Source organism: Osmia lignaria, chromosome 4 (assembly GCF_051020975.1).
Source record: "Osmia lignaria lignaria isolate PbOS001 chromosome 4, iyOsmLign1, whole genome shotgun sequence".
Lineage (NCBI taxonomy): Eukaryota > Metazoa > Arthropoda > Insecta > Hymenoptera > Megachilidae > Osmia > Osmia lignaria.
This window is the reverse complement of record NC_135035.1, coordinates 7,975,315-7,992,451: the sequence shown is the minus strand read 5'-3', so window position 1 is coordinate 7,992,451 and position 17,137 is coordinate 7,975,315. Positions and strand designations below refer to the sequence as shown.

The window sequence follows — 17,137 nt, the reverse complement described above, 5'->3', positions numbered from 1 at the left end:
AGAAAAAAAAAACACGCGAATCGCTGCGATAATAAGTAGAAACATCACAAGCAGAACGTATACATAATCTTGAATCATTAACACAATTTTTTTTACTGTACCTTCGAAGTGCATTCCATCTTGGAATTAAAAAGAGAAGAGAAACGAGAAGAGGATCGATGCATCAGTGTTACGATTAAGAATGAATTATTTTTCTTTATCCTGCACTGCCTGAAATTACGATCTGAAGCTTGAAAAATTGATTGTTTTCCTTTTCTTTTTTTTTTTTTTTTCAAATAGACACTGAATTTTTTCGAGAATTGTATGTTTTCTTATTGATCGTTCGATTAATTTGTTGTTCGATAAGACTGGAAATAACACGGGCAAAGAATCGAGCAACGAGTGAATGGCGCGTGTGTGTTTATTCGCGAGAGCGAATCACGAAAGCTCGTTGAAACGAGAAATTAAGCACGTGTGAATAATAACCGGAGCCGGCGAGTAGTCGAAAACGTAACTCGCTTCGAAGGAAAAGCGGGAGCAGCAAGAAAGGTAAATCGTTTACCAAGAAGCTCTAAACGAATCGAGTTACCAATAAACAGGATTCGGTGTAATTTTACAAATGCATTAACACGTTGATTGCTGCTGTCAAAACGAACGTGGAACCTCGCTTTCTATTATTATTCGATTATATTAAATTTGTAATTCCGTTCACCAGTACCCTGCTATTCAACGTGTTAATCGTGAACCAAGTATTTAAAACACTTTTGTAAATTGTGTTTTTTGCTACAAAATTGTTAGCAAATTACGTGCCCATTAGCGTTTGAATTAATGAGAAACTCTTGTAACAAATGCAGCAAAGCTTAAACGTACGTAGTCTCTGTAAAGTGAAGCACCATCTGGACAAATTTATGTTTGTTTCCATTTAAATTTTACCATCCAACCGCTTCGTGTAGTAGCGAAGTTGGTAAATTAAATTTTGATATATGAAACGATCGTAACTATCGCGAGGCTGTTGAAACAGCTGTTAACTGGATAATTGATCATTTCTTACTATCCATATAATTTTTTACATCGAATTGATAAATCAGATTTTCAAATAAAATGTATAGAGCTAGGAATTGAAGATTCAAAAGTGATCTCCATATGTATCAAATGGTCGAGGATGCAGTTGGTTGATTTGGAGTTTCAAATTTAAAAACTCAATTTGCAAAGTTTGCCTTCTCTTTCGACCACCACTGACCACCATGGCAGCACCGTGGTATCAACGTGTTAATTATTCGCTCCGGTCTGGCTAACTTTCAAGGGAATCGTAGAAATAAAAAAAGAGTATGCAAAACGCGGAGCAGAAATAGTCGGCAATAAATTCATTCGTAGCATCGCGAGAACCAGTGAATAATTGATAGACAAACATTTCACATTCGGCCAGCTTGATACACGCGATACCGAGTCTGATCTACGAGTGCTTTTCTAATTTTAAACGTTAATGCTTCCGATCCAGTAACTCGTGATCACGATACTGTTAATGCCGCCTTAAATTAACATCGCGTTCATTTGCGAGGCGCATCTGTTTTCACGAGCAATTCGCACGGTTACCCGTCGATAAACATCGTGTAATAAACACGCGACGAAACGCTCGATGACGCTCCATCCGCTCGAGAATCGACCGGATCGAGTGTCGCTCTGTTTTTTTCTTTCGCCAATGTCATTTTCAATGAAATTTTAGAAAGACGAATGGCGCTCGTTTTCGACGAGACTCGAGGGACGTAAAATTGCTAGGATTTTCGGAGAGAAACTATAAAATTTCACGGAGCGATTCGACGCGATTTGCAGCTTCGTTGGCGATGTTTCGTCGACGATTAAACGCTTTTAATGGATTCACGTGTCTATCATTTGTTCGAAATCAGTTGGTAACTGAGTAATTTCGGGTTTCGACTTGTTCACGCGTAAAATGAAGTACATGGGAAATGTACCCAGTAGAAATTGAGGTACTATGTTATTCGAGAGTCGTGTGAAATAATATTTCTATTTGAAATGCAGTAAAAATTTGTTTGATATTAATTTCGATATTTATAGCACAATGTATCAACGATACGATGTTAGTTGTTTGTTATACGCAATCTCAATTGCGTGGGAGAGGGATAAGTGGAAGAAAAGCTTTCCGCTCACCTTTTTGTGTCTAAGATGACTGAAGAAAAAAAACTTCTCTTTATCGGTAAGAGATGGAACACGACAGCTCGATCGAAAATAGATCAAGGAAAACTTTTTATGTTCGTTTGGATCAACGTTGATCTTGGCGAAGCCCTTTATACAGAATTCTCAGTTTACCAGATAAATGTGCAGAAATCTGTAAATAAGAAACTTGAGGAACTTTGTTGAGGAACTCGTAAAACATCTCACTTAAATGCTGCAGACAGACGATATTAAAAATTCTTTAAAATATCAGTTTTTGATGGATGAAACGATTTGATTACAAATTTCTGCACCTAACTCGTAAGTTGAGATCACGATATAAAGATCCGGCAAATATTTTAATAACGAACAGGTGAAAGGAATTTATTCGTCAGTTAAAATATGTTGCTGAAGAACGAAGAAAAGCAGGCTTCCAGAGTTTATGAGTAAAAAATTAATTAGTCTCAGAGTGGGGGGGGTGTTCTGGGCGAGGTTCGGCGGGTTTATAGAAACGACCACTCAGTTTGTCGAAGAAGATTGGAAAATCAGGGTAAGACATACTCAAGGTGACAGATTGTATCGAGAAAGTAATACATATTGCTCGATCGTCATTCGGGTTGGACAACATGTTGACCAAGTTTGTCGCGGTGGTTTAAGATTGTCGAAACTTCGTAAAATTTATCACCCATTTGCATCGGGGGAAAAACTGCAACTTTGTGAGTACACCTTGATTACACTACACAATCGATGCAAATAAAAATTGATGAAACGTTTGAAAAGTTTTTAAATTCTGATTAATTTACTTCGTGAAATTTAACACTTTTCGAATGAAAATAAATGAACCAAGAATGTAAGATAATTTTAGTAACTTAGGAAAATTAATGTGTCGAAAGGGTTGAAATAAATGAAGTGGATGCAATATCTGAAAGTGGTTGCATCTTCTTGAACGCATAATGCATTCTGGTTTTGTCTATTAAATCAAATGAAGATGTCAAATGATCTATAATGAAACAATTAGAGGCGAACCCTCTCTCTGTTCAATTAAGATGTTCCACCCTTGAAGTACCATCCTCTGGTTACCGATATTTCGCAATTATCAGTAATGGAGAACACGATTATTTATTAGTCTTTTCAAATTACTGTATTAACGATATTTGCAATCATCGATAAATTTACATTTTAAAATTTCTCCCGTTTAAATTCCACCTGCAAGCTCCAATGTGCATTACGATACAAATAACATCGCTAAAACGGGGAATCCATAAAAACCTGTCGGATCGTACCTGTTTTCCAACGTTTCCAGATTGCTCAATCTTATCATGTCTGGAGATGCTCTGTTCTGTTTTCCTCTTATCCGAAGAAAATCGCAGAACGATCTTGGATATTCGTTCCAAGAATCGGAAAACAGATGTACGCGCATTTTCCGATTTACCTTTCCCTCTTCTTTCGTTGTTAACGTTCAATTTCTATGTATTATACATCAGGGAAAACTGAAACTCGCTGCGAGAATCCATAGAAAAATGACGACGAACGGAGCTTCATTTAGCTTAATTATTTAGTTCAGTGGACAATAGCATCTAAGCGGATGACGTTCGCTAATTAAGAAGATTCGAGGCAAAATCTCGTTTCGTTGAGGATAAATATACCTTCCTAGCAGTCGTCCCAAGATAATTAATTTGCCTCAATTACGCTCAATGGAAAACGAGATATCCTGAATCCTGTATCACTGGAAGATTCGTGGATTGCTCGTTTTTCCGTTTCCGATGCAATTTTTCTCGTGAAGGATTACCTGGTATTATGGAGTTGAACAAGGGTTCTTGGATCCTGGTTGATGAAAAGAAGGTTTCCATTTAAGGAACTTTCTGTCTTAAAAAATTAAAATCGAATCTTTTCTTATCTTAGGTAGCTGTTAAATCTTTGATGCTATTAAAATTTTCTGACTCTATTAATATTCAACTTTAAATCACAAAATTTGTAAACGAGACATCAAAAGAGTAGCTTTAGTAAAATCAACACTCTTAAATGATCATTTCCACGCAGAATCTCATCGTATATGCAAATCCATAATCCACGGCTTTAAAGCTTACCTTCTGCGTGTTACCAGCACGAGGGTTGTAGCGTTAAATTGCCACCATAAAAGCAGCCACAGATTGTCCGCTTTCAATGGTAACACAGATTATTAATCTCCTGACGTCTATCTACCAATGAAACCTTTGAAATTTCGTTTCGTGTCCAGCACAGACACGTCCCCTTCGATTTGAAACTCTCGTCGACGTAGGCTGTTTTCGAAAGGAGAAAGAAAACAGCAGAAGATATTGATTCAACGTCGAATTTGTAACGCTGTGGGGATCCATCGAGAAAATGGAGAAACACTGGAACCGCCAGAGATGAAAGCTCCCGCGAGTGGAAGAAGACTCACGTTCTTTTTAAAAAGAGCCCCTTGGCGGTGCGAAATGGATTGTTAAAAGGTGTCTGGAAGCCGACGATAGAACGACAGCTAATTACGTCGAAGCTTCGTCGACGCGGTGCAAATGAAATTAAGATTGAATCGATCTAAGGAAAACAAGAAAACGATTCAGCTAACAGCCTGTCTACGGTAACGAATCTTGGCGCGAATTTAAATTGCAGCGAGAATTGTTGCATGAGCAAGTGAAAAGGTTCAATTACTCAACTTTAAACGACGAATCGGAATTGATTCGAAAGCCTTTCACAATCCAGGGTTTCAATGGAGTCGCATGATAAAGTTTCGCGCGGTATACTTGTCAATATGGAGCTTTTGCGGTTCGTGGATGCATATGTGGTATGAGAAATTTGAAATATGGAATAGCCAATGTGAATACATCGATCTCCAGAATCCGCTTTTAAAAGCAATGAAGGGTATTCGAAAATGTTCGAAGAATTTCTTCCTTGGAATCTCCTGTGTATACCACTGAAACATGATATTTAGTTGCTTCGTTTTATAAATATTTTAGTTTAAAATCGGTGATAAAAAAAGAAATTTTACAGCATTGATTAGCTGATCTTTAAATTCAAAGAGCATTTTCTCGAAAATAACGAAAGATGACGGCCATAGGATTTGATGGATTAAAGAAATTCCTCTTGCATTTTATAAATGTCGAAAGAAATTTCATACTCCTCAGAGAAAGTATATTTACCTAAGTAGTTCTAAGGGAAATAGATTTTTTAGATCCTGTCGAACATCTCATGTTTCACAAATCTTGATTTTAAAAGATTACTGACAGGGAAAATGATGAACGAATTGCAAGATGCAATTGTGAAGCAATTAGAATTCTGTTTCATGAAGCCTACATTTCACCACAAGTTGAAACTTTGATGATTCTGTGTAAATTGAAACCGAATTTTCGTTTTATGAAAAAACATTCCACAGATATGATATTAAAATCGTAGCTCGAAAGTAACTTACAAACGATTGAACGTTGACTGCAGGCATGGAAATGATCAGATTTAATTAAATTGAATTCGCCTTCCAGCTTTAATAAACATTTAATTCTGTTCTGGATTAAACGGTAAATTCTTGTCTTATCAATGAAGGGAAGAAAAAATAATTATTTAGTAGAATTAATTGAACTTTATTGAGTGAATGTTACACGAGTGATATGCAAATCAATGTTACATGCAGGCTGTCGAACACTGAGATAGTTATACCGAATCCATCACAGAGAATATTAAGGTAAATTGGTGGCTATGTGACGGAGGTATTGCCATGAGATGCTTGTTCTCTGGTCTATGATTATCATGGTTCATAATGGAATCGGACACGACAATCAGCTGATAACCCTTATCGGTGATTCCCTTCGCTCAAAGTGGCCAGTTATACGTACGTATCCGGAAACAGAAGAAACAGTTCCAATATTAATTTTTATACAATATACAGAAATTCCAGTATAGATCTAATTAATTGTAATTAAATTTTCTTCCTCGAAGAGTTATCAGACATGGGTTCTTTTCGAGGATGATCGCATCAGATAAATCAATTTTTTCATCGTGTCTAAAATACATTGTCACGTGCTTGTGCACGAATTCAGTTACTTCGATGCAGAGGGAGTGGATTAAAACCCTTTGTCCCTCGTCGACAACACCATAATGTAATTTTTCATAGCCGTCGTTCGATCACTGCCATCGTGCAGATTAAAACTATCCTAAATAATTTTTCATGCTGAAATAGTCATAAAAAATATCCATGCCAACTTGTACACTGAAATCAACTCTCGAGGAGTGAAATTCATTTTCTGAAAAGTATGAACTCGGCAATTGTCATGGGACTTTCTTAATTTGTGCTGATTAACAGGAAGTTAGAAGTCACCAGAGAGATCAGAAATTCTATTACAGCGAAACATGAAGTTTCTCTAACTTTCTGACATAATTCAGTATTATGTCACCAGTTTCGTAGTTAACCATTTGTACTTGGTGTTTCGGTACCGAGGAAAGACAGTTCATCGTCTCAGGGAGGTCAGATTTCCAATAAGGAAAGCTGTAGCCCGTGTGTCATCGACTATGCGGGTGGATTTCTAATGTCTACGTATCTACAGAGAAGAAAGGAAGAGTGTCTACGTACTTCTTCCGCCACTATTCCGACGTATAAATTGGAAATCTCAAACCCGAGATTCCAGAGCCTTAGTCAGGATTTTACGTCGTAGACTTTCCAGACGGGTTCTTGATATCTCTGGAAAAACATGCGAGAAGAATGAATCGGCACATAAAGAGACTTCTTAGCTTCTCGTATTCTGTATCCAACGAGAACAAGGGATGTAATGGATACCGACGTTATCTAAGTCCCGTGCGTCGCCGACTCCCCGGACGGATTCCTTGTACCTGTGATAAAGGATAATTCAAGGATTGTACTAACCAAAGAAAGTCTACAAGTTCAGAGTCTCTGAATCGTGTCTGTTACTCGTTCTCTAAATCAATCCGTGATATCTATTGGAAAGCAGGAGGAAGTCGATACCAAAAGAGGAAGTTCAAAGCGCTAAACTGGATCACGGTACGATGCGTTTACGATCCTGCAAACGAATCCTTTGTACCTACAGGGTGTCTTAAATCTCCGTAAATCGCTTAAATATATCTCAGAATCGATACCTTCGATTGCCATATGGTAAATGACAACCATTTTGATTAGTACTCTGTCTAAGGATGTATACTGTCTTGATTGAGATGGTACCGAGCGCAACTGCTCTAAATTCCCTCGTCTCTATCGGATTAATTTACCAGAGAAACAGATTGGCAAGATGTACTGATGCATCGCAGACCGTGTTTCATGAATTTCAAAAGGTGGCTTCGTGTCCATCAAGGAGTCGAATAGATGCCTTGAGGAAATTAAGATCCGGCTTAACGTCTCGAAGTTAGTCAATAGATTCGCTTTTAGTATATTTCATGGTTTGAAAAATAGTCTGAAAATGAAACGTCATACGTTTGAGATACAAGTTGATGAAACTGTGTAGGGTGGATCTGTATCGTCTGCTAGAATCGAGGGATGGTGTCAAGTGTGACAGATAAATATGTTCAGATTTGAAATTGATAGGGAAATGGAAATTGCGCTTGGATGCGAATCGATGCACCCAGGCGTCGTTCTGAAGCTTCTTAGCTTGAAACGTTTCTTGGTTGACTGACAAATTCTTCGATATCTCCATCGAGGAATTTTATAATATTCATCCAAGATACGATTCAGTTTCGATTTCTGTTGATCTTGTAATTTTCCTGTTTAGTGAGACCGAAATATGTTCAAAATTATCATCACAGTTTAACATTTTTCCTAAGTTGAAGTACTGCTTTTTGCAAAAATTCAGCTTAACAAGCTTCATTCAACTAACAGTTTCTAATTAGATGTTGTAAGAAAATATTTATCGACTATAAGTTTCTTATTTTCCTTCTGTACTCGTCATTTACTCCGTAAGCATACTCTTCGATTTTGAACTTCGAAGCAGTGGCAAATTGGAAAAGTTGCCCTTTCGCTGTCAAAGATTCAATAAAGTTTCTTATTAACTTCGAACCCAGATATCACATCGTTCGAACTGTGGAGTTGAACTTTTCAGCTTCATTGGAAGGAAAATTCGATACGAAAAATCACGAATTAAACCCAATGTGTTGTAAAATACGGTACAAAATTTTGAATTTGGCAATTTTTACATTTTCTCAAAATTTCCTATTTATTGGACATGCTTTCCAAATACCTGCATCCAATTCGATTCACAAGAATCACAAGACTTTGTATTAAATTACGAACTACAAATGTATCAAAGCTTCTACGGTTTATGCGTTGCGCCAAAGACACATTCTATCGCAATTTTTCGCACAGTTAAGGAGACATTTACGAGGAAATGAAAGGATCTTAGCGATCGTAAAGGATCAGCGACGGAAACATAATCCGTAAAGGTATGCTCAAAGAACTCGAGTCGTTGAATGATTAAAATTTTCCTGTCACGGTTGACTTTTACCACTCATTAATTTCCTTTGACGTTTCATCGCTTTTGTGCACGCATCTCAAGCGATCTTTTCCTTGCCAATCATGATTTAAAGTTGCTCGTAAAAAACTTCATTTATCTACTAATTAATGGTGAAACGAAATTACCGGAAACTTGGATCCTCTTGAACAAACCTTTGCCTCTTTTGCGTTTTATTTCCTTTGCTGTTTGATGATTTTTTCTATACTTTTGGAAATCAATTACGATGGCTCAGAAAATATATTTTAACGTCTTTTAGATCCTCTCCTTTTTCTGATGTTTAGAAAGTTTCTGAGGGCGCTTTCATACCGAAGGTTCGCATCAATTCATCGTTAGATATCTAATAAGGGCAGCTATTATATTGGCAATACGTGAGTTGCCTCTTTCAGTAGTACGTGAATCGTATTTATCAATATTAAAATTCTTATCAAAAATTCATGAAGGGCGTACTTGCACCTTAGATTAACAGAAATAATTTGTACCTCAAAGTCTGTGAGAATTTTTCATCAAGAAAACAGATGTCTGAATCAATATTCGCATGAATATGCGTGTCACATAAAATTGTCCAAACGCCGCGCCGTTCAATTCAGGATGTTTCATTTTTCGACAGTGTTTCGTTCGAATCCCAGTCAGTTGGTGGTTTCTCGTGAAATGTAAATGACAGACGTATTTTTACATCTATCCAGCAATTCGCAACCATGATTCCCTTGTCCACAGTATCATCGTCAAAAATTACGTTTAATTACGGGCTGGTTGTATCGCACTGCCAGCGTGACACCTGTTCGAATCCTCTACAGTCAACATTTTCCTCTTTCCGTCGAAGCAATTTCAGACAATCATTTCGTAAAATATTTGCACGAGCTGAACGAGGAAATGTGAATTATCAGCTTCCAGAAGCACTTTTTTTTAACCGATCAATTTACCTCGATTTCTCCGCTTCAATCATCCCTCTGTTTTTCTATTTTGATCAGAAAATTATACGACGATCTTTCAATTTCGTTGCTTTTAGATGAAAAATCATTAACGCGGGTTGGAAATATCAACAGTTTTTGTTAATTATATCAGAATTCATGTTGTTGATTAGTTGGTCCTCATTAAATTTAAAAGTAATTAGTAATAACGATATTATTAATACTCATCCTTAATTAATAATAATATTAAATATCACTAATATCAATATTAATAATGCCAGTATATCGACACTCACTTAATATTAATAACATTAATTAACGTCGTATCGCCAGAATCAAAGCTTCAAAATTTCATAATTTACAATCTTCCGTAATTCCATAACGATCGTATTATCGTCGCGTACATTATCCATGGAACAGTAATGCTTTGTATCGCATATTATCCCATTCACGGAGCGTACGCTCCGAAATCATTCATGAAGCTCAAGTAAAAATCGAAGATGATTCATGGGACAGAGTATGCCGGATTAACTTCCCATAAAGCAGCTCAAGAAAGGAAATGGGGGTTGCGAAAGACGGAGATGAAATACATCGAATACGTTCGATACGTTCGGGGTCGTAATAGAGTCGCAACAAGTGTGCTAAAACAGAAATTGAAAGAACGAAGCTCGATAAAGGAAGGGAAATGATTTTGTTTTTTCAATTTTAGAACCACAGAATGTTTTACGACCAAAACTCACGTGTTCGACTTTTGTTCCGGCAAAGTGGGACAATAACTTCACGCTCGAAAGGATCGTTATGGAAAGCCGTAAAGTTTCAAAGCTCAGAAACAGGGATTAAAGACGGTCGTGAAAATTGCACGCACATTTATCTGCGGCGAGAGGAAATTTCCTTGGAACATCGAGCATCGCAGAACAACCATTTTTATTGGGATATTTTTCAAACGATGTGTCACCTGGTATTATCATCTTGATTTACGTCGATATTATTATCTTTTGAGAAAAATATATTAAAACCAAGAAACTGCCTTGTAACACAAAAGTATGACAAGGATGAGAACTTGCGATGTTACTTCGAAGAAAAACGCTTTTATCGATGAATAATTTCTCAAGGGAAAACGCGAATATCTATGCATTTATGATATACAAAGCACACGTCAACCACATCAGAAATCAATAGAACTTATTTGGAGCAGAAAGTATGGTTCGCTTTAAAAGGGAAATTTCCCTCTGCTAATTTTTTGCGACGTTCAAATTTATTTACTGCTAATGAAAGACGAAGATTGCGTAGACAATGGAACGCGGCAGAGTATCTGGACCGAACCGATGAATATTCCAGAGGCAAATAATTCTCGACAACGTTTCAAGCTGTCGCTGATGGACGCTCGATCCAACTGGCGGAAGCAAAAAAAGGTCATATTGCATATCGCGATCAATCTGATTAATTTTCATTGTGCTTCGATCCGCTATCGGGCAGATATTGATGCGCCGATTTCACCGGACAAAAGAAGTCGTCGATGAAAAACTGAACTATACCATTGAAAGTTTGCTCCTTTTTTTTTTAAATAAACGAACGTGAAAAAGTAAGGATGCGAATAGGATGAATTTTAGAGTGAAACGAATTTTAATCGCTCCATTAGTGGAACATACTTTTCTTTTCGTGCACTTTTCGGTCATCCTGGAATGCAGGTTGCACTGCATCATTTGCAATGCAAAGTGCAATCTTCAGACCTTATCTTTAAAACCGTGCACATGCCGATTTCGCCATCTGTACCCCGTTCTGCTGATACTTGAAGGGAATTTATACTTTATTCCTTCTTCATATTTGATTTAGTAGAGTCACGTAGACTTTGGAAGAACTTTATACATTTTTCAGCAGTGTCGTTCGAATTCAAATGTCACCTAGCTAAGCTACTATTACTTCAATGGTTAAAAACATATTTCTTTCAAACTCACAAAAATGCATATAAAACGGTGTTCTCTCTTGTAAAAAAGATCGTATAGTCGCGGATTTGAATATCAGGTGAATTAAATGGGTGCAAGTCTGGAGGACTTCTCAGACACGAATGAATTTATTCGTATCGTAAAGAAGTAAATAACGAATGGTGGGAAATTCTAAAGAAAATTAGTGCAGGACTGCGATATTTTTTCAGGTTGCAATAAAAGAAAAAAGAATGAAGCATGTGAATGTACCGTGAATTACAGTACGTAAAATCGAGGACAACTTTTACCTAGAAAAATATTTTGCAAAATCAGTGAAACGTGAATCGCGAGAAAAAATACTGTCTGAATTTTATGGCACGAGCTGAAGTTTGCCGAAAAACATCATGAACACACTGTGATCCCACGCAAAAGTGGATGAGATGGAATAAAGTACAATTCTGGATGAACTTCTAAGTTCTAATAAAATTATTTATATCTACTTTATTTTTCTCGTCCCTTTTGCCTTTCTATTTTTTCAAGAATATTTATTGAATTTATTCGCCACTGCTGAGGTTGATGTTAAAGCGTTGAGACAGCATTTGTAAAATGTAATTTCCAGAGCAGCGTCAATGACTAGGGAAATCGTTTCCGCAACAGTGAGCTTGCATTTCCATGAAGAGAAGAATTTAAAAGTCAGCTTCTGCGTTCTATCCATTCTATAAATTTATACACAAAAAAGCTGATTTATTTGGTCCACGTTTTATTTTATTTTCACGAATTTGGATACAAGCGAACACTCTTTCCATCAATAACGAAACACTTCGGCTTTGAACAATGCAATCGGATATATAGCCAAACATTTCCGGAACGTGATGTTTGATGTCAGACATAAAATGCTATCTAAATAAACTATTACTAATGAACAATTTTTGTTGATTTTACGTGATCGATAAAAAAACGAAGCGGAGAATAATAAAAATCGATAAAATAAATTAACAAAGTTTATTTTTCAAATATTTTATTTGCAACAATATTACTTTCAAAACCCTTTCTAGTAGAATAGAGATTTCCAGAGATAATTATTATTGTTCACTATATCCTCCTAATGAAATACACAGATAATTATCAATATGAGGAGTACGTAACACGAACCATCAAGGTATTAATTAGCGGACTGAAAAGAGAAACGTGACAATAGATACGAAGACTTCAGCAATTTTCAACTCAAAAAAGAAAAATATAATTTTTTAAATGAAAAGCTTTTGTATACTTTTCCTAATTAAATAGTACGAACAATGTCTCTCATTTGACTAAACTTCCAAGCTATATTCATTCACCTGTACACTTTCAAAGAGATTTATTTGCCAACCGTTTCATTGTTTTATTCCAACTTCCCCATCGCAAGCTTCTAACGAAAAAGACACATAAATTTGTTGGCAACGTTTCCACTGGACGAAATTCTCCTCCATGGATTAATACTCCGTAAAACAAAGTAAATTTCGACGAAATATTCGCAGAGGTAGGAACGTTTTTCTTTATCTTCTGCAGATGGCGATTATTCTAAACACGTCGTTTGTCGACGTGGGAGGAAACGAGGACGACGAGAACGACAGATACGTTCCTTACGATCAACGACCGGAAACATACATCGTACCTGTGGTATTCTTATTAATCCTCGTGGTGGGTGTAACGGGAAACGGGATTCTGGTGCTCACCCTTTTACGCCATGCCAACATGAGAAACGTCCCGAACACTTATATGCTCTCCTTGGCCCTAGGAGATCTTCTGGTAAGAAACAAACGTACATTAAGTGTGATATTTCGTGACGTTCAAGTATTTCACCCTCAAAATAATGCATTGCTCTGCATCTGAGGGATGCAATAAGGTTCATAATTTATTGCGAATATGTACACGTGAATATGCTCTATTATCGGTTATGTACCTTTCGGTTTCCATTGAGCAGGCAAACAATGGAACACCAATATCGTTGAACGTTCTATTACCAATTTCATCATTCACTCTCGCCCAATTGAAACGTCGAATACCATTCGTTTATTGCTCGCCTTTATTCGACACACAATCGAGCCAATAAAATCTGCTGCTTCTGTGATTCCTTGAAAGAATCATTTGATTAATCTTTCGCTTATTTCAGGTGATCGTGACGTGTGTACCGTTTACCTCGATCCTCTACACGATCGAGTCATGGCCGTGGGGTCTGGCAGTTTGCAAATTATCGGAGTGCGCCAAGGATATTTCGATCGGTGTCTCAGTTTTCACTCTGACCGCGTTATCAGCCGAGAGGTTAGTTGTCAAACCCAGTTATGACCGAGGAAATTGTTGTTTCAGGGGTAGGTTAGTAGACATAACTTCCACGAAGTTGTTCCTTGTTAATGGACCAATCAGCTGCTTGTTCAGCTATGTAATCAGTTATCCAAACGAAGTACGAAATCTTCGTATCACTGTTGATTAACACCTTTATCGTTAAAGGTACTCAGATATCAAGAATCCGTCCGGAAGGTCGGCGACGCACGGATTCACAATCTTCAGTCCACTGGGTCTGAATGTTCCAATCCCATAATAAAATTTCTTTTTCCTTTTATATTACAGGTATTGCGCGATTGTGAATCCAATACGACGACACGTAGCAGGGCTGAGCGCGAAACCATTAACGATACTAACAGCCTCCCTTATTTGGGTGCTGGCAATTATTCTAGCGATGCCAGCTGCTCTTTTCTCTCACGTGCCGACCGTACCTTTACAGGGTAACCACAGTATCCTGATTTGCAGTCCATTTCCCGAAGAATTCGGTGAGTACCGATACTTTCATCCCTCCATTATCTCGTTACAGTTTTTTTATAAATTTCGCTTTATTTACTTTCGATTCCGACTGGAGAATTGAAAATTATGTTTACTTACATATAGGTGTTCTTTATCGTTAGCCTTTGTCAAGTTTTCATATGTACGAACATGATCTGTCGTTCGAATCTGTTGTTTCTCGTTACGGATCACAGGGAAAAGCTATCAAAGAGGAATGGTGATGTTCAAGTTCCTGGTATATTATGCGATACCGCTGTGCGTGATAGCGGGATTTTATCTGGGAATGGCACGACACCTCGAGCTATCCACCAGGAACATGCCTGGAGAATTGTCCTGTGATAGTCATCGTATGGAGCAAATTAAAGCGCGCAAAAAGGTAAGCAACCCAGTGAAATTTTTGATATTTCATTTTGGAAAAAATAGAGAACAATTCTGGATATTTGAAATAATGCTTTCAAAAGATAATAACGGTTAGTGCAGCGTGATAGTTAAGTCGTCGATGAGATTGCAGTATGTAAATTACCCATTGCTTGCGTAATCAGCACACGATCCGTAATAAGGTTGAGCAACAACGTTAAGCCGATACTCGGTTATAGCGCGGTACAATTTCCGCAACAGCACTAATTATAAATCACTATGGATTGCTTGGTAAAACCACGCAACCTTCGCACAATCTATCACTTTTCACGTTATAACTGACAATCAATCGCTGTGAATTATGTCTTCCAATATCGAACACACCCTTGAATTTTATTTTACAGGATAGAAAAATTAAAATGACCCACGAATCTTTTGTTTCTGAAAATTACATTTCAGTTGTACTCTTCAATCATAGAACGTTACAGCTAAAACTACTTAAAATATAATGCACCAAAAGTTTGTTCTGTCGGAAAAGCTAAGTGTGTTTCAAACTTATGAACTATACTTTGTTCTTTGACGCTACATGCAGTTTTCTGGTACTGCAGGGAAAATTCCATATAGTTTGAAGTAGTTTTATTTCAGTGCCAAAGAAACCACTCCACAGGCCATGGCACAAACGAAATCATTCTCGTGGTAACAATATCAGCCTTGATGTAGCGTTATTGTATGCTTTAAAAATAACTCCTCTATCAACTCGATGCTCTATGCCTGCTTCGAATTATTTGATAGAGGGTGGCATCGAAGCGTGAGAAGGGAGATACCACGAAACTTTCCACGACTCTGTTCTTACGTGAACTTCTTCCACGTTCACTCGTCACTGTCGTTCAGCTGTTATCAAATCCGTCTGGATAACTCAAGTCAAGCTCAATTCAGTTATGCGGCATTTTCATGAAATACCGTTCCACCGTTTTCCCTGTAATTTGATGGCCATCGTTAAGACCAACCGTGTAATCGATTAGTTTGTAAATATGGCGATGATAAATCGTTTCCAGATAACGGCTGAAATTACGGTACAATTTAATCAACGAGTAATTCTGTCAGAGATAAATGACACGATCCCATTCTCTCATCATTTCTCTTCTGATCTTTTCACCCTTCTAAGAAATCATACCTTATCGAGGTTTGTTTTATTTATTTATTTGTGCTAAGTATGCACGTCACGATTCTTTCTGTAGATACATATTGGGTAAGAAGATTGAAAACAGAATAGTTTAAGAAATATCTCAATTGAAGTGCAGCGATGCACTTACTCGATGCACATGCACTTTTTCTAAGAACGAATTTTTGCACTTCTTTTTATGTAGATCGATTCTTTTAGACATTCTCTATAAGAAAGTGTTAGGGTAAAATGTTGAAAGCAGAATAGTTTATGAGATATCTTAAATGAAGTGCAGCGATGCACTTACCCGATGCACATGCACTTTTCTTATAAATCGATTTTTGCACTTTTCTTTACGTAGATCTATTCTTTTAGACATTCTCTATAAGAAAGTATTAGGGTAAAATGTTGAAAGCAGAATAGTTTAAGAGATATCTCAAATGAAGTGCAGCGATGCACTTACCCGATGCACATGCACTTTTCTTATAAATCGATTTTTGCACTTTTCTTTACGTAGATCTATTCTTTTAGACATTCTCTATAAGAAAGTATTAGGGTAAAATGTTGAAAGCAGAATAGTTTAAGAGATATCTCAAATGAAGTGCAGCGATGCACTTACCCGATGCACATGCACTTTTCTTATAAATCGATTTTTGCACTTTTCTTTACGTAGATCGATTCTTTTAGACATTCTGTATAAGAAAGTACGTATTCTGAAAACGCGAAGTGAAAACGTATTATTCACTTGTACGACGTGGAGAGATCAGTCTGATGAAACGGTGCAAACGGCACGTTCAATTAATCCATCAATCGATTGTGCCAGTTTAACGCCAGGCTCGTTTGCTATGATCGACAGGTGGGAAAGATGGTGATAGCCTTCGTAATTATCTTCGTCATTTGCTTTCTACCCTATCACACGTTCATGCTGTGGTTCCACTTTTACCCGTCGTCCGAAGACGACTACGACGACTTTTGGCACGCGTTCAGGATCCTCGGATTCTGTCTGAGCTTCGTCAACAGTTGCGTGAATCCGATAGCTCTGTACTTTGTCAGTGGGACATTTCGAAAGAGGAAAGTAACAAAATGAGAAAAGTGAAATATTGAATTCAGGACTTTACTAATTTTATTCTTTCCTTTCCAGGTTCAACGAATATCTTTGCTGTCGTCTGTCGAGGAGAACCCTGAGTGTCTGCCGAACGGAAACGGATAGTTGGGAGAGGTATGGAAATCGAGGCGCGAATTATTCTCAAAGAAGACGAACGCGTGGCGAGGGCACTCTTTACGAGACCAGCTTCGGTTCCACGATCCGAAGGCACACGCAGGAACTGAATTCAACAGCAGTTTACGAGCTCGGAAACGAAG

The 17,137-nt window shown here is 37.4% G+C and overlaps 1 protein-coding gene across 2 annotated transcripts; it reads left to right on the top strand.

The window, feature by feature from the left end:
* Positions 1-323: 323 nt before the first annotated feature.
* On the top strand, positions 324-17,131 carry LOC117603484 (neuropeptide CCHamide-2 receptor-like). Of its 2 annotated transcripts, XM_076688214.1 has the most exons (6): positions 324-528; positions 12,988-13,227; positions 13,592-13,740; positions 14,047-14,246; positions 14,451-14,632; positions 16,632-16,879. In XM_076688214.1, exons 2-6 carry the CDS (start codon positions 12,988-12,990, stop codon positions 16,860-16,862), a joined length of 1,002 nt encoding a protein of 333 aa, XP_076544329.1. In that variant the 5' UTR covers positions 324-528; the 3' UTR covers positions 16,863-16,879. The 2 variants fall into 2 exon arrangements, with proteins under 2 accessions (XP_076544329.1, XP_076544330.1); XM_076688215.1 differs by lacking the exons at positions 324-528; positions 16,632-16,879 and adding an exon at positions 16,917-17,131.
* The last annotated feature ends 6 nt before the right edge of the window (positions 17,132-17,137 follow it).